The 22,395-nt window shown below is 51.7% G+C and overlaps 8 protein-coding genes across 8 annotated transcripts; 2 read left to right on the top strand and 6 right to left on the bottom strand.

The window, feature by feature from the left end:
- Positions 1 to 571: 571 nt before the first annotated feature.
- Positions 572 to 3,852, bottom strand: BO95DRAFT_446821 (putative INO80 chromatin remodeling complex (Ies1)). Its single transcript, XM_025587482.1, has 5 exons — positions 3,048 to 3,852; positions 2,446 to 2,985; positions 2,337 to 2,390; positions 2,220 to 2,264; positions 572 to 2,159 (listed from the first exon to the last, which is right to left on the bottom strand). Exons 1-5 carry the CDS (start codon positions 3,469 to 3,471, stop codon positions 814 to 816), a joined length of 2,409 nt encoding a protein of 802 aa, XP_025438182.1. The 5' UTR covers positions 3,472 to 3,852; the 3' UTR covers positions 572 to 813.
- A 1,099-nt stretch (positions 3,853 to 4,951) lies between these two features.
- On the bottom strand, positions 4,952 to 5,463 carry BO95DRAFT_261948 (uncharacterized protein). The gene has a single exon (XM_025581514.1). The coding sequence runs from the start codon at positions 5,335 to 5,337 to the stop codon at positions 5,047 to 5,049; it is 291 nt and encodes a 96-aa protein (XP_025438181.1). The 5' UTR covers positions 5,338 to 5,463; the 3' UTR covers positions 4,952 to 5,046.
- Positions 5,464 to 8,280, bottom strand: BO95DRAFT_261940 (DEAD/DEAH box helicase). The gene is made up of 3 exons (XM_025581513.1): positions 7,884 to 8,280; positions 7,564 to 7,803; positions 5,464 to 7,451 (listed from the first exon to the last, which is right to left on the bottom strand). Exons 2-3 carry the CDS (start codon positions 7,782 to 7,784, stop codon positions 5,591 to 5,593), a joined length of 2,082 nt encoding a protein of 693 aa, XP_025438180.1. The 5' UTR covers positions 7,785 to 7,803; positions 7,884 to 8,280; the 3' UTR covers positions 5,464 to 5,590.
- Positions 8,281 to 10,553: 2,273 nt separating this feature from the next.
- BO95DRAFT_446818 (peptidylprolyl isomerase) lies at positions 10,554 to 12,008 on the bottom strand. The gene is made up of 6 exons (XM_025587481.1): positions 11,811 to 12,008; positions 11,636 to 11,713; positions 11,550 to 11,566; positions 11,382 to 11,485; positions 11,164 to 11,308; positions 10,554 to 11,106 (listed from the first exon to the last, which is right to left on the bottom strand). The coding sequence occupies exons 1-6, from the start codon at positions 11,916 to 11,918 to the stop codon at positions 10,920 to 10,922; spliced, it is 639 nt and encodes a 212-aa protein (XP_025438179.1). The 5' UTR covers positions 11,919 to 12,008; the 3' UTR covers positions 10,554 to 10,919.
- Positions 12,009 to 12,398: 390 nt separating this feature from the next.
- On the top strand, positions 12,399 to 13,260 carry BO95DRAFT_446816 (mitochondrial 37S ribosomal protein uS13m). The gene is made up of 4 exons (XM_025587480.1): positions 12,399 to 12,448; positions 12,505 to 12,549; positions 12,602 to 12,868; positions 13,000 to 13,260. The coding sequence occupies exons 1-4, from the start codon at positions 12,446 to 12,448 to the stop codon at positions 13,045 to 13,047; spliced, it is 363 nt and encodes a 120-aa protein (XP_025438178.1). The 5' UTR covers positions 12,399 to 12,445; the 3' UTR covers positions 13,048 to 13,260.
- Positions 13,261 to 13,299: 39 nt separating this feature from the next.
- BO95DRAFT_485378 (WD repeat WDR12/YTM1 family ribosome biogenesis protein) lies at positions 13,300 to 14,985 on the bottom strand. The gene is made up of 2 exons (XM_025590398.1): positions 14,814 to 14,985; positions 13,300 to 14,748 (listed from the first exon to the last, which is right to left on the bottom strand). The coding sequence occupies exons 1-2, from the start codon at positions 14,935 to 14,937 to the stop codon at positions 13,412 to 13,414; spliced, it is 1,461 nt and encodes a 486-aa protein (XP_025438177.1). The 5' UTR covers positions 14,938 to 14,985; the 3' UTR covers positions 13,300 to 13,411.
- Positions 14,986 to 15,157: 172 nt separating this feature from the next.
- BO95DRAFT_446814 (uncharacterized protein) lies at positions 15,158 to 18,095 on the bottom strand. Its single transcript, XM_025587479.1, has 4 exons — positions 17,749 to 18,095; positions 17,172 to 17,664; positions 16,092 to 17,106; positions 15,158 to 16,039 (listed from the first exon to the last, which is right to left on the bottom strand). Exons 1-4 carry the CDS (start codon positions 17,908 to 17,910, stop codon positions 15,214 to 15,216), a joined length of 2,496 nt encoding a protein of 831 aa, XP_025438176.1. The 5' UTR covers positions 17,911 to 18,095; the 3' UTR covers positions 15,158 to 15,213.
- A 900-nt stretch (positions 18,096 to 18,995) lies between these two features.
- Positions 18,996 to 22,312, top strand: BO95DRAFT_372690 (putative zinc metalloprotease; the record flags this gene model as incomplete). The annotated part of the gene is made up of 3 exons (XM_025583013.1): positions 18,996 to 19,887; positions 19,940 to 22,011; positions 22,085 to 22,312. 3 exons carry the CDS (start codon positions 18,996 to 18,998, stop codon positions 22,310 to 22,312), a joined length of 3,192 nt encoding a protein of 1,063 aa, XP_025438175.1.
- Positions 22,313 to 22,395: the final 83 nt, after the last annotated feature.

The following is a 22,395-nucleotide window of genomic DNA, read 5'->3' as shown; positions in this document are numbered from 1 at the left end:
TTCTTTCCAATGCAAGTGCAATGCAAATTGCAGAACCAACAGATATTGGTCCTCAGTAACCATCTTACTATCTTACTATCAGACACACAGGATAGCATCCTAGGTAGGATACACAACATATTAAGCGAGCATGTGATGACGACGGCGTGTTCTTTGAAAACTGTCAGGCACAGAACCCCAACCTAGGGTCTTTGCCTCCTTGCGTCCCCGCCTACAGTCCCCATAACATGTGTCAACGTGCTCGTCCCGATGTCGTTAGGGTGCAGGTGTTGCTAAACTAGCCCCATGCAACAACCCCCCAAATCCGAGAGCCATTCCGACTTTCGACGGTACAAATTCCACCAGGGGGGAAGAGGGAAGAGAATTGAAGGTTGACCCCACCTCTTTCCCCGCAGTATACCTGCACCCTCGTCCCTCCCCGTCACGCTACGTCCGGGGCAACTCCGATAAGAGCACAGCAGAGAGCGAGCGCATGCTTTTCAAGAATGCTCCCTGATCTACACCATACAAGAAGCTTCAACCTATCCCGAAGGGGGGGTATGTAGCATTGATGACAGGGAAACTAGAAGGACAATACATGTGGAATTGAAGTAGAAACATAGTTAACCTGTTGGAGATAATCGTACACTGGAAAACAAGACACAAGGGAGAAAAAGCGAAAAGAGGGACTCAGGCTTGATGGAGCAGGTAAAGAGCAAGGGTCGAATATGCACTAGAGAACCTTCAATCGCAACAGATGCACACCCGAAGTGATTTTATGGAGGCCAGGCGCTTGGAAAGCTCAAAGCCCCAACAAAATCCGTAGGAAAATGATCAGAGATCAGTCATAGTCTCGTCTTTATCATCCGCTAGAACTGTGTCGCCCTCCGCGCCGGCCACCGAAGAGGTCTCGCTGGCAGCATACCCATTGCCACCTTCGAGCGTGGAAGAGTTCTCGTCAGCGTCCACCTCCGCTTCTCCTTCATCGAGATCTTCGTCATCAACTTCTTCGTCGTCATTGTCATCGGATGAGAGACCCTCCGCATCCTCATCTGCATCGCCTGCCTCCATAAAACTATCCTCATAGCCTGGTTCTGTCGGTCGAGACGTGCGAGCCGCTGGTGTCGGAGCGCCGTCATCATCTCCGCTCCCCTCGCCGAGAAGTTCACGGTCAATGTCGTCTAGTCCTTCCTCACCTTCATCGTCATCGCCCAGGTGGGTCGAGCCAGGCATTGGGGAGAGTTCATGGTCACGACCAGGTGTCTCCAGACCATCCTTGGCCGCGTTCGGGGTAGACGCCACTGCGTCTTCGGCATCGCGCTGGGATCGATTGCGGTTAGCTTTTGACCGTGAGGAGCTTGCAGCGCCTGGCTCCTTGGCGGATGGGGTACTGGCAGCCGCATTGGCGAGTTTGCGCTTGGCATTTCGAGCAGCACGAGCGCGACTACGAGCGGATGATGGGATGCGCCCAGCAAGATCACCCGAACTGTCCATAGCGAGCCTCATCTCCCTCGCTTTCTGGCGCTCCTCGCGTTCGGCCTTGCGATCACGCCTAGGACCATTGGCATCGTCATAATCCCATCGATCCAAGCGTCTGGCGGCCTTGCGGATCACAGACAAGAAGTAACTAGCACTTTCACCAAAGTCTTCTTCCTCGTCGGGCTTCGGCACCAGTCCACCCTTGCCCCAGGCCTTCTCCTCCTCATCTGTGTCATAGCCTTCCGGGAGATTCGAAAGACGACGACCATAGCGGACAATAGGTATCTCGCTTTCTCGCTTCGCACGCAAAACGCGGTACGCTTCGCTCTTGCGCTTAGCTAGAATGTATTCAATCCGCTGTCGACGGTTCTGCTCGACAGCCAATTGGTGTTGAGTGAGAGGTCGCGGCCGACGGGCGGAGGTGGGCTGGGTGGTTTCTGTAACAAATCGATTCAAGATCGGGTGGCCCGAGCCTGGAGGAGCTGGAGAAGCAGCGTCAGGTGTGTTTTCCATCTTGGTTCTTAAGATGAGACGCTGCTGACCAAGAGAACGGTTGAGAGAAGACTCTCTTTTGGGCCTCTTGGACCGGGAGCGCGCAGACTGTCCGGGAGTTTGATAGTCGTCCTCATCATCTAGTGGATGGCGCTTGGTGGATGGATGCAGAGGGGTGGACATGGCGGACAAGCGACCGTCACCGCGACCTAAATAGCGTGGAAGATTAATGGGGCGAGAAGAAGAAATCGATGGATTGAAGTGCTCACCAGACAGATCTCCTGATGCTTCGTCGTCGAGGAGATCAGGCAGGCCTGGCATGTAGGTTAGTGAATTGGCGTTCAGAAAGAGTTCAGAAAGAAGGAAATCAGGAGCGTGCTGGATACCTTTCTTAGAGCGCTTAGGCACTCTGGGTAGTGGCTCATCGTCTTCCAGAATGCCTGTAGACCGGTGTTAGTATTCTTGTGATAACCAAGGCAGGATATTCACACTCACGTTTACGTTCCAAGCGCTTGGCTTCACCGTAGTCGAGTTCGGACTGGGTATCCACATTCTCCTCGTTTGCCTGTTCTTCGGTAAGACTCTCAAACTGAGGAACCTTGATAGGCAAACCTCCGGTGCCTTCACCGTCCAGACCGGGACCGAAGGGATTGTCCAGCGCTGCCTGTGCGGAGAAATCACTTTCCAGATACCACCACATCAACCACAGAAAAGCTTTGGCTCTGCTCCGACTACTGAGTGTACCCCTCATGACCAGGTCAAAGAAGTCACGGGGAGGGAAAAAGTGCATTTCCGACACCTTGGGGGCATATTGGGCCAGGACAAAGATCAGATTGACGGGGTTTGTGCGGGGTTTTGCCTGACGCTTGATTCTGTCCAGCGTGTTGGGCTGGTCAACATCTTCAGATGCGCCTTTGAGAATCGACTTGAGACGAGGAGCATCTTGCAACTGCTTGTAGGCATTAGGGTCCTGTGTCGCTTGCAGAGAAGGAATGGAGTGATAGGTCCGCAACTGAGCACGCATCTCGGGGAAGACTAGGAAACATGTCAGCATCATTGTCCATGTAGAGTGCACGAGAGCAGAAGACAGGACTTACAATTGAGTGTGGTGTTCATGCGTCCAAAATTGACCAGCAGACAAACCATAGCCATGCTGATGGCCGCCTTCTTGTCACTCTGCAATTTATCCTTCAGGATCTTACTCGTCTTGCTGCTTCTCGCCATAGCATCGATGTAGATGTCGGCAAAGTCCAGACCTTTCACCCCATCAGGCCAGCGAGTGAAGACCGGGGTTGTATCCTCGAAGACAAGCTTGAGAAACTGATACTGGATGTCCTTGCGCCATAGAGGAATTCCATCCTCCTTCTTTAGGTGCCGGATTTTGTTTCCCGAATAGACCGAGCCGATCGTACCATTCGCCTGTCGCCTAATGCCGACTGTCATGTTATGGGTTTGCTGTTCGTCGGGGGCCTCGGACTGCGCCAACGACTCGTCCGCGACGCTGCTCTCGACCTCCGCCATCTTCGAATCGGGAAGTGACAGGACCGGTCAAGCTATGTCCGTGGAGTGGGTAATGAGTTTTCGTGATTGATCGATGTGGCTTTGGTTTCCTGTGTTACCACGGTGGACAGCAGATGGTGCAAAAGCAAGGAGTCGAGAGTAATGGGTTGGATGGGACGACCGATCGATAAGTGATGGACGCGGACGTTCAAGGAAGGACTCGATGAAGGACTTATAACTTTCAAAGCAGCCGAAAGGATTGTTAGAGAAAGGGAGGTGGCCAGAGGAAAATGCGCAGATTAAGAAGGAAGGGTGACTGGCGACAGTGATACGAGGAATTGAGAGGAAGTGAGTAAGTTGACAAAAGAGAAAAGGAAGCTGGGTGAGGATGGCGTGGGAACGTGATCCGCGATGGTGATCTTCTTAATTGATTGGGGGCTCATTAACTCCCCCGGCCGGGAAGTTACAAGACGCGGGTCTGACTAATGATTCACTCTAACTACTAGGTAACTATTCACTCACATACTCAAAATAAAATCATTATCACTGGTTACCAGCAGCAGGTAACAATACCATAGAACAGTATCGGGATAATGAGTCTATCCAGTGTTCTATCGATTGTTCGATATGCAGTGGTGAGAAGACCCTGCCCCATCCCGGCTCCTTACTATTTATATGGTCAGACATGCATGCATGACGGTGATCCCCATTATTCATCTTTCCGATGTTAACTAAGTTCCAGATATTGTAGGTGTATCCTGAATTCTATATCAAAGATCAGAAGAAGTCTTCGGCTGGAGACTATTCTACCAAGAGTGTTATGTTACCAGCTGAATCACATGGACTCTGAAAATAGCCATAACACCCCACAGTTCCTCATTGACTCGATATAGGATCACTACGACATGGGCTTAGAAGAGAATCCAAGGCACATGAATATGACTCAAACTTTTTTTTTGTTCAGGCAAGGAGTAAATAGCTAGTAGCTTTCTGTGTATGAGACACTTCAACAAGAGAGTTGGCCTCGAATTGCTACCGACCTGAGAAACCATGAACACCCCACAAAGTAGCGCCGTCTAAAGCAGCGTATCCTCCACGGATCCGAGATATGAAAACAGAAACAAGGAGATCCCATCCAGTGTCAGCCTCCACGGACCCCGGTGCAGAGAATCATTTGGTGCACACAGTAGCTCAAGCCAACGCCATACACAATGCAAAAAGCAGATCAGAGAGAAACCACCTCTATCGGCTCCATCTATCTGTGATACCAGTAAACCACCATTCCCAGATATGCAATAACCGAGGCACCAGTGCCCGCGGAAAGAAAAACGAGGGACAGGCTTCCGAGAGAAAGCTCTGGCTCAAATCCATGGCACAAGACCAGTTGCGCAACCCGGGACAGACCATTCCAGACTGAAGGAAATCACCCAGCCAGGAAGAGAAACAGAGGTAGATAGCAAATCACAGTGATGGAAGGAAAGAAATGGCATGTGGAAATCCGCCATGAGATACCGAAACTGAAAACAATCTATGTTGCGAGACACGGTCGATGCAGTTGATTAGCACCAAGCAGGGAACAACTCATAAAAGCACTTTTCAGAGCACGAAAAGCCGGCACACCCGCTCGGCACGCGCCTTTTCAAGCAGATCTCCACAGGGCCGCCCGAGAACAAAAAGGGTATCTTGATGGAAGCGGTCACAGGAGAAACACAAACGCATTCTATGACATCCATGCCCGACCCAAATGCTCTCGACTAAGAAGAAGGTCATAACCAGGAGCAGCGAGAGGAGGAGATCGGACCGCATCGAAAACCCATGTCTAAAAACAAGGAAAATAACAAAATGCTCTGCGGTAGATAAAAGGGATAAATGAAAACACCGGGACATCAAGCGAGAAAAAAGACATCAGACAGTCACATGTAAGAGAGAGAGAAGGGAAAAGAAAAAGTCTAGAGGGAAGTCGTGGCAGTCATGACAAAGCCGGCCCGAGAAGAAGAGAGAGAGAGAGAGTGGGAGGTAGGAAGAGAGTAGAAGGTGGGCCCGGGGTTCGTTCTGATCATGTCCGTTATTGGGGACAGACAAAGAAGAGAAAAGGAGCCAATCAGACCCGACAGCCTCGTCAGAAATCACAACTTCGAATTTACCACCAGGACGAAGGTCCGGTAGGGCCCGAAGGGTTTCCGTAGCTACCACCGCCGCCACCACCGCCGCTGTAGCCGCCGTAGCCACCACCGCCGCCGCCGCCGCCGTAGGAGGGGGGACCGCCGAAGCTGCCACCACCGCCGTAGCCACCGCCAGGGGCACCGTAGCTGCCACCGCTACCACCGAAAGAGCCGCCGCCGCCCATACCGCCACCGCCGCCCATGCGACGCATGTCACGGGTAGCGTTGGCACCGCGGCCGCGACCGCCACGACCGCCACGGCCACCGTATCCGCTACCCTCACGAGCAATGCTCTCAAGGAAGGAGGGAACCTCCTGGTGAGCTTCCTTGAGAAGATCAATCAAGTCACGGACGACACCACGGTTACCACGGTTGAAGAAAGCAGTAGCGATACCAGTGTTACCAGCACGACCAGTACGACCGATACGGTGGACATAGTCGTCAATGTCGGTGGGCAGATCGTAGTTGATAACGTGGGTAACGTTGGGAATATCAAGACCACGAGCAGCAACGGCAGTGGCAACCAGGATGGGGCAACGGCCGGAGCGGAACATCTCCAGGGCACGCTCACGCTCACGCTGGGTGCGGTCACCGTGGATAGCAGTGGCGGGGAAGCGCTGGTTGAGCAGGAAGTCGGACAAAGAATCGGCCATACGCTTGGTCTCAACGAAGATCAGAGTGAGACCGCTGGTGCCGTGGGTGTGGAGGATATCGAGCAGGACGGAGCGCTTGTCGTGGTCCTCAACATATTCGACCTTCTGGGTGATGTTCTCGGAGGTAGAACCAACACGACCAACGGACAAGAAGACGTAGTCCTTCAAGAAGTCACGGGCCAGCATCTGGATGTCACGGGGGAAAGTGGCAGAAAACATCAGAGTCTGACGATCGTTGACGTGAGGCATATCCTCGCCCTCAACAATACGGCGGATCTGGGGCTCGAAACCCATGTCCAGCATGCGATCAGCCTCGTCAAGAATGAGGTACTTGATGTTGACAAGGGAGATACGACCACGCTCAATCAGATCGACCAGACGACCGGGGGTGGCCACGAGAAGATCACACCCACGCTCGATCTGACGGAGCTGAGAACCAATATCGGCACCACCGTAGACAACGCAAGGGCGGACCCAAGAGCGGTAGGCGAACTTGCGGGCTTCATCGAAGATCTGGGAGACAAGCTCACGGGTAGGAGCCAGAATGAGGGAGGTGGGGTAAGCCTTACGCTGACGGCCATAGCTGAACTGACCTGAGGCCTGGGCGGGAGCCGCCGAGGGACCGTGCTGGAAAGCCTGAGACAGGATGGGGAAGAGGAAACCACCAGTCTTTCCGGAACCAGTCTGAGCGCAGGCCATCAAGTCGCGGCCGTTCATGACGATGGGGATGGAGTACTTCTGGACGGGAGTAGGGGTCTGGTAGTAGGCCAGCTTGATGTTGGCAATCAGGTGGTCATCCAAAGGAGGGTTCGTGAAGGTGTTGACGGGCTCGGGGACGTCGTGGCCAGAGGCCTCGACGGGGATGTCATCGTAGTTGGCGAAGTTGATACCCGTGTTCTGCTTGGTGGGATCGTTGGGAACACCGAACAATTCACGTTCCAAGCGGGGGTTGGCAGGGCCGGGGATGTGCTTGCCGTCGCGCCACTGGCCATCTCCGGAGCCGCGGGCAGAGCCACCGGAGCTACCGCCATAGGAGCCTCCGTGTCCTGGGTTTCCGTAAGCATCTGGGTTAAAGGGCCGGCGTTGACCGTCTTGGGATGTCCAGTTAGGGTTACCATTGGAGGGACCGCGAGGGCTGAAGTCAGGAGCGTTAGCGTTAGCCCAGTTTCCACCACGAGGGCCTCCTCTGTCATGTCAAAAGCATACCAAGTCAGCGGCTGTGGACAGTTCTGAGGAGGCAACCTATTTCGTGCCACCGAGAACGAGTGGAATTATGGGAGGTGGGAGATATCACATACCTGTTACCCCAGGAGTTGTTGGCAGCGGGACCGGGAGGAGGAGCGGCGGCAGCAGCAGCAGCAGCAGGAGCAGGAGCAGGAGCGCCGTCCATGTTCGCACCCATCGGGCGTCCACGAAGGTGAGGAGGGATGTAGGCAGCGCGACCCGTGTTGGCGGGAGCAGCGGGCGCATGCTGAGATTCGTTAAGGGAAAGGTTTCCCATCTTCAGACCGTCGGCCATATTTGCGGTGTTTCACTGGCTGAATGAGACAGATGAATTCGTAAGTGGATTGTTTTGCAGTTGTGGCGCAATTGTAGCCGGGGGGTGTGTAAGACGTACAAGAGGAAAATTCTCAATGCTTTTGTTTCGCGAAGATATCAAAGTGATGCAGCGATTACAGGTTGCTGTCCAGAATCGCGTCCGATGTAGGATTCCCTTTCTTTTCTGTATAGGAACAGGACGAAAGGAATGAGGACGTCAGATAAAAAATTCCGTGTCTCTGTTGAGTGGCAATACACAAGAGACCGAATAAGACAGCAAGTGACACACTGTCAAAAGACGAAAGAAAGGAGTAAAGAGAGACCTTAGAGGGAGAATTTGATAAAGTGCAAAACAAGGCGATCTCCCAGATCTAAACCTCTATTACGGTGTAGCAAAAAAAAAGAAGAAGGAAAAAAGGTGGAAGAGAGGTGGTAGGAGAGTTGGTGAGGATACGGTGTGGAGATATGTTAGGAGGGGGGGGGGAGGAGTAAGAAGAGAGGAGAGGAGAGGAGAGGGAAAAAATTGAAACCAGATTTGGATTTTAGCAGCGGAGGGAGAGAGAGGGGGGGGGGGGGATGTGGGTGGTATTTTTTGGTTTGAAGTAGTAGTTAAAGAAGGAAGAAGAAGAGAGTTTTTTTTTTGTGGGAAGAGATTTGAAAAGAGGCAAAGAAAGGATGACTACGAATTCATTGATTAAAAATCATCATATGTTGACTGCTTGACTACTTCTTTTCACATTTGCTGCATGTAACTACTGGACAATTATCAGGTGTGTGTGTGTGTAGGTAAACAGCCACCTTCGACCATTCTTCCTCTCTTGTCACTTTTTTGTGCCTACCAAGTAAGAATCTTCAAGGCTGTTCAGCGGTTAGCATCGAACGGGTTGGCTTGCTTATTGGGGGAACCGACTGGACCCAGAAGGGGGAAAAAGGTTTAACGTGTAAATTTTAACGAAGCGAAGGGAGGAGAGGTGACCAGCAATACAGCCATGTAAGAAAAAAAAATAAAATAAAACAGAAAAAATAAGAAAAGGAAGAAAAGAAAGAAGAAAAAAAAAAGAAAAATTCGTACCAGACGCCAGCCAAAAACGGACACGGTGGCGGCGGGAGGGTTCCAACTTGTTTTGGCTGTGCTGCCGATAAGTGAGTTAGCCTCCGGGCTGGACTCCAGTCCAAACGAATGCACTGCGTTAGTAGTAGTTTGCGCTGGTGTTGGCTGCTTGTCTATCTCTTTCGTCAAGATGTTATGTTGACTTGATTACAGTACATACGAGTAGTAAGTAGATTTCGTAAGAACATCAACAATCCAAATGATTTTCTATCCTATGGGTTTCTCTGAGTCCTTTCTACTCAGTAAGTCAAATACACCAAAGGATAACTGACTATCTTGCAATACATACATCATCCTAGACCGATCATGACTGAGCCAATCTGGAGGGGGCGAAAAAAATCTTGGGGCGGCGGCGAAGCCTTAATGATGACGCCTCAGGCAGAGAAGCTAAAAGATGTTCCAGCGTTACGGGTACGGAGGATTACCGCGAGCAGCTGAGAATAATCTCCCGTGACGTATCTGCTTAGTCGTCATAGCCCAGTCGCCTCCTTGCCGCCGCTTCATCACTCGACACATGTATACCGTACCTTTACTTACCCACAGCAAACGCCTGTATACAATGTATCTCTACGAGAATGGTTGAGAAAGTACTCGAAGATGGCTTGCTTCTAGCTCACGCTTTACACATTCAGTCGTATCACCACTTTAGTATAGGATGCCGTACCTCATCTCCTCGACCACCCTGGACGACCATGCACTTACATCTTGGAAGTACTGTATCTCCACAGTGTGGTGTATGTCTTTCATCCGTTTGTCCCTTGCCTTCGACAACGTGATGGCAACATCGTCACGCTCACCTAGCAGTTTAGTCAATTCAAAAAAAAAGGCGGAAATATCCAATCATCTATCCACACTTCTCAGAGCGAGTCTATATAGTGGTTCGGCTGCCAGGATCCTGCCATCATCGTGCATAAGGGTACAAGGCCGACAGCTCCTGGTCGGAAATATCGAAGTACATAGTACGGTGTCCAAGGCAAAATGTGACAGTGGCGATGCTATTAATAAATAGACCGGGGATCAAACGTACTTGTGGCCAAATCCTTGGATGAAAACTGTGGTGGCATGGTCACCGCTCCAATCGAAATCTTCAGCTCGTGTGCGCTTGTCTCTCGTACAGCGACAAAAACCACGTTCTGCGCTCCAGAGGCAAGTGAAAAGGCGCGGCTATCGCTTGAATCATGCCCAGAGCTAGTACCATACCTTGACGGAGGCTCATGGCATGATCCTGGGCCGCATGACGTGGTACGGAGATTATACAGCGAACCTTTCCACGTCGCTGCAGTGCTGCATTCAAAGCAATGGACTCTGCTGGCCAGAATGGGAATGCATTGTAATACTTGGGGGGTCCGCCAACATTATCAAAGGTTCGACCCATCGAGGACGGGTCAAGATAAAGCAAGGGCCTCCCTCATATGTCCGAGTGCCTGGTCTAAACTTGAATGGTTCTGAAATTCTGACCGACTTCTTCGTGATAACTTGGTAAGACTTGTTGGCAGTCTATACTTGCAGGGCTGAGACGTGTTACGTATTAGTTAGTTATAAGAAGACCGGTGAGTAAGCACGGCCGAATGGCGGCGTGTGCATCAAGGGTTACAAGCTACTAGATAGCGGGATCTATAAATTATCGAACACAGAGGGATGGAATCATGGTTGCACTAGTTTTTCGAATGATTATAGTAAGCTATGGAGTACGAATCCGTTGCTGCATGGCGGAGCGTCCGTCATCGATTTTAAACAACACTTCTCTCAGCCTTCTCTCGCTGTCCTGGGGTGCTGCGCTTGATCAAGATCAGCAGCAGGCCAACGACAAGAGCGAGGGCCGCGATTTTCGGGTAAATATAAGGGTAGCTGTCAGAAGTGATGAGGGAGGCAACCGCAGGAGCCACAGGAGTTGCCGAAGGTTGTGACGGGATCTCCGAGATCATTTCTTCTTTACACAGCAGATATCAGCACATCGCAGACTTTACTCTTCTAGAAGCAAGCGCAGACCGCAGGAAGGCCAGTCTACAACTCCTCGTGGCTGCTACCTTTCTCTTCAGCCTTCTCCTCCACCGGCAGCTCGCCGCTCTTCACGATCTTGACCGTCTCCACGGGCTTGTCGCCGCGGCCCTTGGGCACGTTCTCAATCTGTGCGACAAATTCGTAACCTTCGAGCACCTCGCCGAAGACAACGTGACGGCCGTCGAGCCAACTGTTTCGAGGGAAATCAGCAAGCGGCTACGTTGTTATGGGGAAGGATGAAACTCACGGAGTGGGGACAGTGGTGATGAAGAACTGAGATCCGTTGGTGTCCTTGCCGGCGTTGGCCATGCTCAAAAGACCCTTGCGAGTGTGCCTAAGCTTGAAGTTCTCATCCTCGAACTTCTCGCCATAGATGGACTTGCCTCCGGTACCTAATTGTTTTTGTCCACAATCAGCATTGAACTCATCGCACGCAGTCAAGAATGACAGGACATAACCACTGACCATCACCGCGAGTGAAATCACCACCCTGAATCATGAAGTCCTTGATGACACGGTGGAAAGTAGAACCCTCATAACCGAAGCCCTTCTCACCGGTAGCAAGAGCCCTGAAAGTAAGTAACGTCAGTGGTGATCAGGAACCTAGCTGGAGCAAGGCCCAGAGTATCATACCGGAAGTTCTCAGCGGTCTAGGTTGAGGAATTGAGTTAGCATTGAGTCCGGCAACAGAGAGAGCTGCATGGTGAATATCCACATACCTTAGGAACAGTCTTGCCATACAGACCAAGGACAACTCTGCCCAAGGGCTTATCGCCATGCTCGATATCGAAGTAAACCTGCATTAGACATCAATCAGCACCCATTGTCCCGGAACATGGAATAATCCAGCATCCTTGAGGGCAAGCGCTCAAGCTCATAGCTCGCATCTCATACCTTACTGGTAATCTTCGGGCCCCGAGGCTTGGCCTCTTCGGCGTGTACGAGGGCGAACCCGACCGCCAGGACCAAGAAGAAGGACAGAAAAAGGTTTCTGAAGTTCATGGTTACTGAAGAATGACTTCAAAAAACTGAACCTCGAATGCAATTGTCTGGGGGTAAGATGAAGGAAGGCACAGTCGCAGACAATTAAGGAGAGAAGCAATTGGACCGCATCGAGGCCAGCTTGCATTACTTTCCTGGCCTACTGCGGAGGTGCCAAGCCCATCATTCCTGATCCAGTAAGATGCATGATATCCAAGGTTCCGAAAGCGCAGTGCTAGTGGTGGTACTAGGTAAGAATGTGTAATTTGCGGTTCGCCGACAGGGTATAGTACTGGTATCCATACATTCTGCCCAGCAATAGGGATGGATGGATAAAGTTATCATCCGGCCAAGCGTCACAGCATCTTGAAACTTACCGTCATTTTCCCCGGAGAAACTTTGTTACTGGCGGATTTTCTCCCGTGCTCAATCATCGCGGCGGGCAGTTGAGAGAGAGCCCCGGCAGCGCAAGCAACGAGATCGAGCTCCCATCGCAAGTTCTTTTTTTTTTTCTTCTTCTAAAGCCAAAGGCTTTTGTACTAGACAAGATGGTAAAGAAAACGTGTCTGCCAATTGAGCCCCGCACCCCGCTAACACTCTCTATCAGGTCTTCATCCTAGGCGTCAACTTCCCCGAGCGGAACCTCGTCAAGGCAAGCAAACGTGCATTAATCGAGTCAACCTTCCCCTCTGACCGCAATCCAGAAATCACTCGAGTCATTCTTCGGCATCGGTAACCACACCTCCTCGCGCCTCCTCGCCCGCTTCCACATCCACCCAGCATGCAAGGTCGGCGAACTGGGCAACAAGCAGGTCCTTGATATCACGGCCGCCCTGTCCGACATGAAGATCGAGAACGACCTCCGCAGACAAGTCATCGACAATATCAAACGGCTGAAGGAAACCGGTACCTACCGCGGTCGTCGTCATGCGCTGGGGTTGCCCGTTCGGGGACAGAACACACGAAACCAGGTGGGTGGATTCCTTTCTAATCCCCTGCCTTTTCATGGGAAGGGTGTATTTTGCGGGCTTCGACTCTGCTTCCAGGAGAGCATGCCTGTCACCTTTGGAACTATCCGCTAATATGGGGGACCCTACAATAGATCAAGAACGCTGTCAAATTCAACCGTATCGAGAGACGACTTGGTTGAGGCGATGGGTTTCTATTTCGATTGGCGAGTCTTGCGCTTGGCTCTTTTATCATGAGGGCATGGGTTGGCGTTATCGTTTTTTTTCTCCCTTTCTTTCTTGCTGTACTCTGTAACCTGTATAGTTTTCACTAGAACCACCCCGGACCCATCCTCAATATTCGATGGCATGTATCACATGTAGACAAATCAAATGTCTGATTACGAACTGCGGATCTAAGCATTGTGTTCCGAAGAAGCAATTAGTGGTGTATTGCTAAAAGATATGCCAACTCATACAAGTGGACTCCTCCGATAGAAGCCAAATACCGAACTTTTTCATCCTACAAATGAAAGAACGCCAGAACCATATGTGCAACACTTTGCTTCACGCGGAAGACAGAACACCCTCTCCCCGATTGATCTGGATCCTCTTATCCTCACCGGCACTGACAATGCCAACAGAACGATCCCAACACACGCCAAAGACCTTGACCCCTTCGCCACCCACGCGCTTGGCGTCGGCTTTGCCCGCCTCCTCAAGGCTCTTCCGTGTGATCGAGTAGACGCTTTCTCCAACAACACCATCCTTGTCTGTCTTGGTGGCACGGATATCCCAGATGCGGCACGTACCATCGTGGCTACCACTGATGAGGCCGTAGCTGCTGTGGGGATCGCGAGACAAGGAGACCACAGCGTTCGTGTGGCCGCGGAGGGTCATGGCAGAGATAGTTGTCGCCGAGACACGGGGGTCAATGAGAGTGATGTGGCGGGCGGAAGTTCCTGTTGCCAGGAGGTGGTGCTCGGGGAGATGCTCGAGGGAGAGAAGCGAGTGGGACGTTGACCGAGTGTCGACAAGTGCCGCAGTGACCAGATCCCACGTGCGGAGAGTATGATCCCATGAAGTTGAGTAACCGACGGTTGAGTCTTTGGCATCGAAGATGGCGGCCGATACTGGAGCGGTATGGGAGGAGAGCAGAGCCAAGGGTCCGCGCTGAGGAGTGCTGATGGAGGAGTTCAACTTTCTTCTCTTGGAGTTTCTAGAGGCGGCAGAGGGCAGTAGATTCTCCGGGGCGGCCGGGGCGTCTGATTTCTTAGCGGACCAGAAACCAACAGCGTGGTCGGAGGAGGCGGTTAAAATGCGGTTCGAAGGCGCATGCACGGCCAACGAGTTGATGCCGGACTTGTGACCGTACAACTCAAGCTGAGGAGCGATCTTCCCAGAGAACCCGTCTTCGCTCTCAGCGTACTTCCACAGACGCACAGTGCGATCCAGACCGGCCGAGACGATCGAGTTGGGAGACAAGAATTTGGCTGCCTTGATGGATGCGCTGTGTCCACCGTCTACAGCAGACGGAGAGGTCGCAACTATCTGAGAAGACATATTCCACACCCGAAGCAAGCCATCGTAGCTAGCGGAGAGGATTCTTTCTTGGCCTGGAGAGATCGATGACGATGCCCAAGAGGCAGCAGATGATGTCGCAGAAAGCACGTCCACGGCGCTAACCCAATCGTCATGCTCAAAAGAGGCGATGTGAAGTGGAGGAATCAAGGCTCTGATATACTCGATCTCCAGAGTCGTTTCAGCGGAAATGCCATTGGCGGTCAAATATTCATCGATGGAAGTGCGGAGGAATGCTCCGTTGATCAGGAACTCGAAAGGTACCGGCTTGTCGTTCGCCAGCAGGTTGTTGACTAGCGTCGAGAGTGCATATCTGCGCAGACCTACGAATCATAAAAATATCAGCATTGTGAGGCTGGCGCATCAATGACTTAGCAGGTAATCTCACCAGTAGGAACCAAGATAGGGCCGGTATTCTCAGGAAGCGCAATGTCTTCCTGTTTGCTGACAAGCTGCACACGCACCTGTCTCTGCGCACTCGCAGCAGACGAAGAATCCTGAGTCCCGTTCATATTTGAGACTGATATACCAGAAAAGATAGGGTATATTATGGGACTGTGGTCAAAGGCGCACTTCGTCGCCGTTGAGAAAACTCCGCCGAGAAAGAAGAAAAAGTACGGCGGGCGATGCGGCCAGATGTGCAAAGCGCGGAGATCCCCCGCGACCGCCTTCATGCTGATAACAAGCAATCTACTCAGTAGACCTACACAAACAAAGACCAAATCGAAAGGTATTTTTATTTCCCTCGTACACGGTCTCATATATACACAGATCTTCCCTGATCCAACTTATCTCCATTGACTCCTAGATTCCCGTCGGATTTCCGCAAGCGCTTTCCGCCGATACTCGGATTCGGCGAACAGCGCCTCGATCAGGTCAATGACTTCTTCGGGCGAGAACTCCAGGCGTAGTTCTCCTTCAACCCAGAGAAACCTTATATCGGCCAGCGAGCTCTCGAGAATATTGATGAGATATTGGAATTTGAGCCAAGTTGGCACATAGACCGCCGTCATGGGTACACGCTCAGTATTGTCTTTTGCTTCGGGCATGAACAGCTCTTCCAACTTCGAAACTTGGTTGCAGAAAGATACAAGTCGTTGCGACTGGGGCTCTGAGATGTCACCCAAGTCTTCGATCTCGATGATCATCTTGCTGATCACGGTCGAGACCAAGGATCCGATTGACTGAAGAAGGGCTGAGTGCGATAAAATCGGCTTCCATTCTGCATAGACACTCCGAATTCTGTCAACGGTGGCAGCGACCGCATTCTCACATTCGCTCAGATACGGTTGCTCAGAGCATTGGCTGAATCCTTGGGCGCCGTCGAGAAGATCGGCCACAATGGTGCGCTGGGTTTGCATCTCTTTGCTATATGCGAGTTTGCCAAATTTCTCCATCGCATCAATGTCGGCTTGCAATCGTGTAAGCTGGTGCGCCTCCATGATGGAACGTATTTCGCCAGCAAGATACTGAGTATCATTGTAAAGATACATTTGCCCAGCATTCAATTTATGATCATAGAAGGATGAGGCAGTGGCCTTGAACATGGCGAGGATCAAGGTTGGGAGTGCAAGCAGCCCCGTTCCAGAAGATACCACGCGTGAATGTGAATGTCTGAAATGTATTAGCATGGAAATCAACTGCCTTGATGCATATAGAAACTCACTCAGGCTGAGTTATAGCTTGGGAATCAATGATCTGTTGTTTTATGATATCCACGATAGAATGAGGTATATCCGTGATAGTGTATCTTTCGGTCAGAGTAACCTCCCTCGAAGAAGTAGGCTGCCTTGCACTTTTGCCGTTGGCGTGCTGACTGACTTGCGACTTTCCGGGCTGCGGTTGATCGACGGTCTGGTCATCATCATCGTCATCTCCCCAGCCCCAAGCGTCACCGGCATCGTCTTCAGCTGGAGCGCCTACTTGAGACTTCGAGTTTTGTTCCTCGGTGTCATCGTCATCGAGCCCCCATGCACTCACGTCCTCTTCGTCGTCTTGAGTTTTAGAAACATTGCCTTCACTTTCACCTGCATTGTCATCATCCCAGCTGGCATCCCAATCATCGGCTGGAGCGTTCTCCAATAGCGTGTCATCTTGCTCAGATACTACCTCTACTTCAACCTTTTCCACCTGCTTTGTGGTGCCTTGGCTCGCAGCGAGGACTTTACGAACTTGGTCCAGAGAGTTAACCCTCCGCTTGGCAAGCCAGAGTCGAGAAGCTTGGTTCACCCAAGAAGTAAGTTCTTCATAGCCATGCCAGCCCAGGTCCTCCACAGACTTTGTGAATTTAAGGACACAATCCAGGGTATGCTCGAAGTCTTGAAGCCCTCCCAGCTCGATGGGGATGGAGGGTGACAGCCACAATTTGATCATCTTCGAGGACAATGAGGGAATCAGCGAGTCCGAGAATGAGTCGACAACGGAGGTTGGTACAGCCTGTCGCAAGAAACCAAGAAGGTTGCTTATGTGTCCGAGGACTTCAGGGACTGAGGTTTCCGATGCTTGCGACCCCACCTGAACTGAGGATTCAGAAATCAGAATCCCGCGGCTTTGACCATCAACGCCTCGCATCAAGGTTGGGTCTAGTAATGCAATCATTATGTCTTTTGCAAACTTGTCGCGCGCAGTGACGAATATCTCCATTCTGTTTAGGGCTGCGATCGTTCCTTCTAGGCGGTCACCTGCGATTTGAATTAGAATAAATCGAATGAATCAGTTAGCAATCAGGTTTATCAGGGGTTATTACCGTCTTTTTGAACTGTTAACTTCCCTTCCCGTCTTTCAATTTTCAGCTGCTCATTCCATTGAGAAAGAATGACATCAACGACCTGCTTTCGCAGACCGGCGACATTCTCCAACAAGACGTGCAAGACGTTGGTGTTCGCAAAGTGATCATTTTGTCTCATTGCAAGCTCAGCTGCCTCTAGCGTGTCGATCACGGCCATGATCCGACCCTCTCCCAGTGCTGACCGACCATCTTCCAGCTGCCGGCAGAGCCCCTGCACCTCCTCCAGAGCACTGGTCACCGCCTGATTGAAAGCAATTTCAGTCTCAATCAATCCGACCTTCGCAGCGGCATCCTCCACCTTCAGCTGTAGAGGAGTGGTATTCTCATGTTGCTGCACGATCTCTCGGGCAGTGACCCTGGAGCGCTCGATGTCTGCATGAAGTTGTTTCGCTTGGGAGATCCATCCGTCCGCATCAAAATTGTTCTCGCGACTGAGAGAGTTTATTTCAGCCTGTCGAGCAATTGGGATGGGCATTAGCAGGACTCAGATAAGCTGGATCTGATGCGGGGCTCGCGTCTCGAATCATCAACTCACCTCAACTTGTTCTCTAGCTTTGGAGATCAGTTCCAAACCCTTAGACAGTGCAGAGACAGGAAACTCGGCCGCAATGATCTTTTCTGAGGAAGGATAAGTGCCGTCAGTCACGAAAGTAAGGACCGATTGACAGATCCCCTCCTCTGAAATCTTGCCGGGCATCTTGTACCGTGTCCTTCGCGGGCCAACAAGCTAGGGGAAACCGTCACAGAGATGGCGCAAATTAGGAAGCGGTTGCTTTATTATGCTGATCCGACTGATACCAGCCTTGTATCTCAGACGGAAATCCCTGGAGCGAGCAACAAGGAAATAGTTGAAGTACTCCGTATAGCACTTGCAACAGGAATAGGAACTATTGAATCGATCAACAACAACCACCACCACCACTACCATGTGACCTCACCGCTCACCGCCCTGGCTGCGATAGACGGAGATGGAGCAATGCGATCAGCTCGAACTACTCCCCACCCGACTGATTCATGCAGCCTTCGTTTCACTGCGCTCTTCATTCGTGGGTCTTGATCCTCGGGCTTACGATTTCGCAGTGTTTCTCAGGAGGTGTGTTGTCGTCACGTCATAGGCCAATAGCCATTACCAACTCCAGTGGCATGGTTGATCTCCGAGGTCTACGACAGACTGTATCAGATATCGGGACCCAAAACTCCACTCCGAACCGTCGCAGTCCAGTTTGAGTTCAACCTTTTCTCAGCAGCCATCAGTGCTCACGACACTTTTCTCTGAAAATCCCTTTAAAGAGACACTGCTATCAAGCAGAGCCCACCGTGTCGCCACTGTTTCTCTCACGGAGCCTGATCCGGGCAACCTCTTCTCTATTCATGTAAGTTCATGTCGCTACCCTTCGCTTGATTTTGAGACAAGAAAAAGAAAAAAAGAGCCCAAAACGTGCCCCTCCGCCACTGCCGTTATCATCAGACCTGTTGGTACGGTTCGCAACCCGAGATACCATGGTCATTGTCAGCCGCTGTTACTGTTATGCAAATATCTTCAATCACAAATTACCGCATGATTAGCATTTTCCCGCGCGAAGAAAAAACGTGCATCCATCTTTCCAATCACAATGTTTTAACCCCGGAGCATTGCTAGCTTCTGTTATACTATCTTAAAACCCCTCGTTGGGCGAAATATTACAGAGGGGGTCAATTATGGCGTGCTGACAGTTCACTAGTTCCTCGAAACGGGGAGTGACCACAACTTATCCCCGCAGGTTCGCAGGGTCGGCTTTCAACATGTCACCAAGCCATAAGGGTCACTTCAAGCTCCTCCAGAGGTTCAAGCCGGACTACTCGCCCAGCGAGTTTGTTCAGTATGAGTCGACGAGGACTGGCATGAGGGTCGTGGTCATCGACCAGAAGGGTCCTAAGGTCACAGGATATTTTGTCCTAGCTACTGAGATCCACGATGACTCAGGAGCTCCCCACACGTTGGAGCACTTGTGCTTCATGGGGTCGCGGAATTACAGATATAAAGGATTCCTAGACAAACTCGCAACACGAGTGTACTCTAGCACTAATGCATGGACTGCCACTGACCACACGGCTTACACGCTGGACACAGCGGGCTGGGAGGGTTTCGCTCAGATCTTACCCGTGTACCTAGAGCATGTAATCGCCCCGACCTTGACTGATGAAGGGTGCTATACTGAGGTCCACCACATCGATGGGGCTGGAAACGATGCAGGCGTGGTCTACTCAGAGATGCAAGGAGTACAAAACAACTCCGCCGAATTGATCGACTTGACTGCCCGTCGGTTGACTTACCCGGAAGGTGTAGGTTTCCGTTATGAGACTGGTGGTATGATGGAGCAGCTTCGTGTTCTCACTGCGGAGCGTATCCGAGCATTCCATCGTGAGATTTATCAACCAAAGAACCTGTGTCTGATCATCACGGGTGAGGTAGATCATGAGAACATGCTGAGTGTTTTGGACAAGTTTGAAGATACCATTCTAGATGTCATCCCTAGCCCAGATGCGCCGTTCACCCGCCCTTGGGTGGATTCTAAGCAGGCACCTCCGTTGGAGAAGTCCACCGTACAGAGGGTTGAATTTCCGGAAGAAGACGAGTCTTTTGGAGAGATTGAGATCAGGTTTCTTGGTCCTGATTGCATAGACCCCGTTAACAGTAAGTCAAGGCTCATTCTGCAGTGGAAAGACCGAATACTTACGATCGATAGCTGGGGCTGTCAACGTTGCCCTGTTGTATCTGGCTGGATCGTCTGCTTCGCTGCTAGACAACATTTTGGTGGAGAAGGAGCAGCTCGCCAGCGCAGTCTATTATGCCACCGAGGACCACCCCAGTATCGAAATCCGTTTCACTTTGACTAGTGTTGAAACGAAGAAGATTGCTAGGGTGGAGCAGCGTTTCTTCGAGGTTCTCAAGGATGCAATGGAGAAAGAACTTGATATGAAATATCTTAGGGAATGCATCGACCGACAACGGCGGACTTGGAAGTTTTCGACAGAGACGTCAGCTTCCTCCTTCGCTGAGTATGTGATCTCTGACTTCCTCTTTGGAAAACGGGACGGGTCCACCATGCTCGATGTCGCGAGCCTGAAGGAGTACGACGTGCTGGAGAAGTGGAGCGAGGAAGATTGGCGCAGCTTCATCAAGAGATGGATTTCTGACGCCAATCACGTCACAATCTTGGGTGTTCCATCCTTGAAGATGTCTGAGACTCTCAAAAAGGAGGAAGAAGCCCGGGTTGCGGAGCAGAAGAAACGGCTGGGTGAGGATGGTTTGAAGAAGCTCGCAGACAAGCTTGAAAAAGCCAAGGCCGAGAACGACAAAGAAATCCCTAAAGAAATGTTGGAGAAGTTCCAGATTCCTGGCGTCGAATCTATCCATTTCGTCGAAACGACAACTGCGCGGTCGGGCACTGCTCTGAAACTGGGTCGTCCCGAAAACAAGCCTCAGAGCCTAGTGGATGCTGATGGCTCAGACCTGCCTTTGTTCATACACTTTGAGCACATCCCAAGCAGCTTCGTTCAACTCTCTCTCCTTATCTCCGCCGCAGTCGTTCCAGTGCAACTTCGCCCTCTACTATCTGTGTACACGGAAGCGTTCTTCAACCTGCCGATCCAGCGTGATGGCAAGACCATCGACTTTGAACAGGTCGTTGTTGAATTGGAAAGAGATACGGTTGGTTACTCTATGGAAGGCGCCCGAAGCCTGGGAACTTCCGAAATGCTGCGGATCTCCTTCCAGGTGGAGCTGGAGAAGTACAGCACCGCAATCGCATGGCTTCAGGAGCTTTCTTGGAACTCGATTTTCGACGTTGAGAGACTGCGCGCTATTACTAAACGCCTTCTCTCTGACGTCCCAGACTCCAAGCGAAGCGGCGACGACATGCTGGCGGCAGTGCATGTCATGGTTCACTACGCGGCCGAATCTATCGTGCGTGCCCGCAGCACTTTGGTCAAGGCCCGCTATCTGAAGCGGATCAAGAAGCAATTGGCTGACGAGCCGGAAACCGTCGTTGCACGCATGGAGGAGATTCGCCAAGCTCTCTTCCGGTTCGAGAACATGCGGGTTGTGGTTATTGCAGATCTCGAAAAATTGCAGAACCCGGTCTCGGCTTGGAAGCCGTATGCTGAACGGCTGGGAGCGGTTGCCCCCCTTCGACCCATCACAGCCAGACGTCCCTTACTCAGTGAGGCTGGTCAGCACCTCGGCGGCAAGTCGTATGTGGTGCCTATGCCGACCATCGATTCCTCCTTTGCTTACGCCACTGCGCGAGGCTTGGACACCTACGACGACCCGAACCTGCCTGCCCTGCTGGTCGCGATTGCGTACATGAACGCCGTCGAAGGTCCTCTCTGGGTTGCCGTCCGTGGCAAGGGTCTGGCCTACGGCACGAATTTCGCCTACAACATCGACACCGGATTCGTCAACTTCGATGTGTACCGGTCGCCCAACGCCCACAAGGCCTTCGACTCCAGCAAGCAGATTGTCGAAGACCACCTTTCTGGTGCCATTGCGTTCGATCCCTTGATGATGGAGGGTGCGATCAGCAGCATCGTGGTGAGCTTCGCCAACGAACAGGCCACCATTGCCAACGCCGCCTCAGACAGCTTCATTCGCCAGGTGGTCCGTCGCCTGCCCAGTGACTACAAGGAGAACATGCTCAAGCAGGTGCGCGCCATTACCGTTGAGGAGGTCAAGGGTGCTCTGAGAAAGATCATCCTGCCCTTGTTCAACCCTACGACGGCCAACATCGTCATCACGTGCGCTACTGTAATGGAGGAAGTATGTCAACCCCAATCCCCCACCCCCCCCTTCAAAACTCTTGGGATGACTCCTGACTGACTCATCGATCCAGACAATCAAAGAAGGCCTACAAGCCTCCGGCTTCACACCCAAGGTACAGGCCCTCAAGGAATTCGAGGACGACTACGGACTCAAGACCGGTGATGACAACGATGACGAGGAGGAGGGAGAGGACGACGAGGATTCCGACGATGATGATGATGACGACTCGGAATCCGGCTCCGAAGACGAGGGCTCCGATGAGGAAGAATCCGGCTACGAGGATGACGATGAAGAGTGATCTTTCTCGTCTTGGTAGGAGCCTTATGAAACCGAATGAACCACACGGTATACTACAGTATCACAGTACCTGAACGTCTAGAC

Source organism: Aspergillus brunneoviolaceus (assembly GCF_003184695.1).
Source record: "Aspergillus brunneoviolaceus CBS 621.78 unplaced genomic scaffold BO95scaffold_76, whole genome shotgun sequence".
In the NCBI taxonomy this organism is placed as follows: Eukaryota; Fungi; Ascomycota; class Eurotiomycetes; order Eurotiales; family Aspergillaceae; genus Aspergillus; species Aspergillus brunneoviolaceus.
The sequence above is the reverse complement of the archived record's forward strand: the minus strand, read 5'-3'. Positions and strand labels throughout refer to the sequence as shown.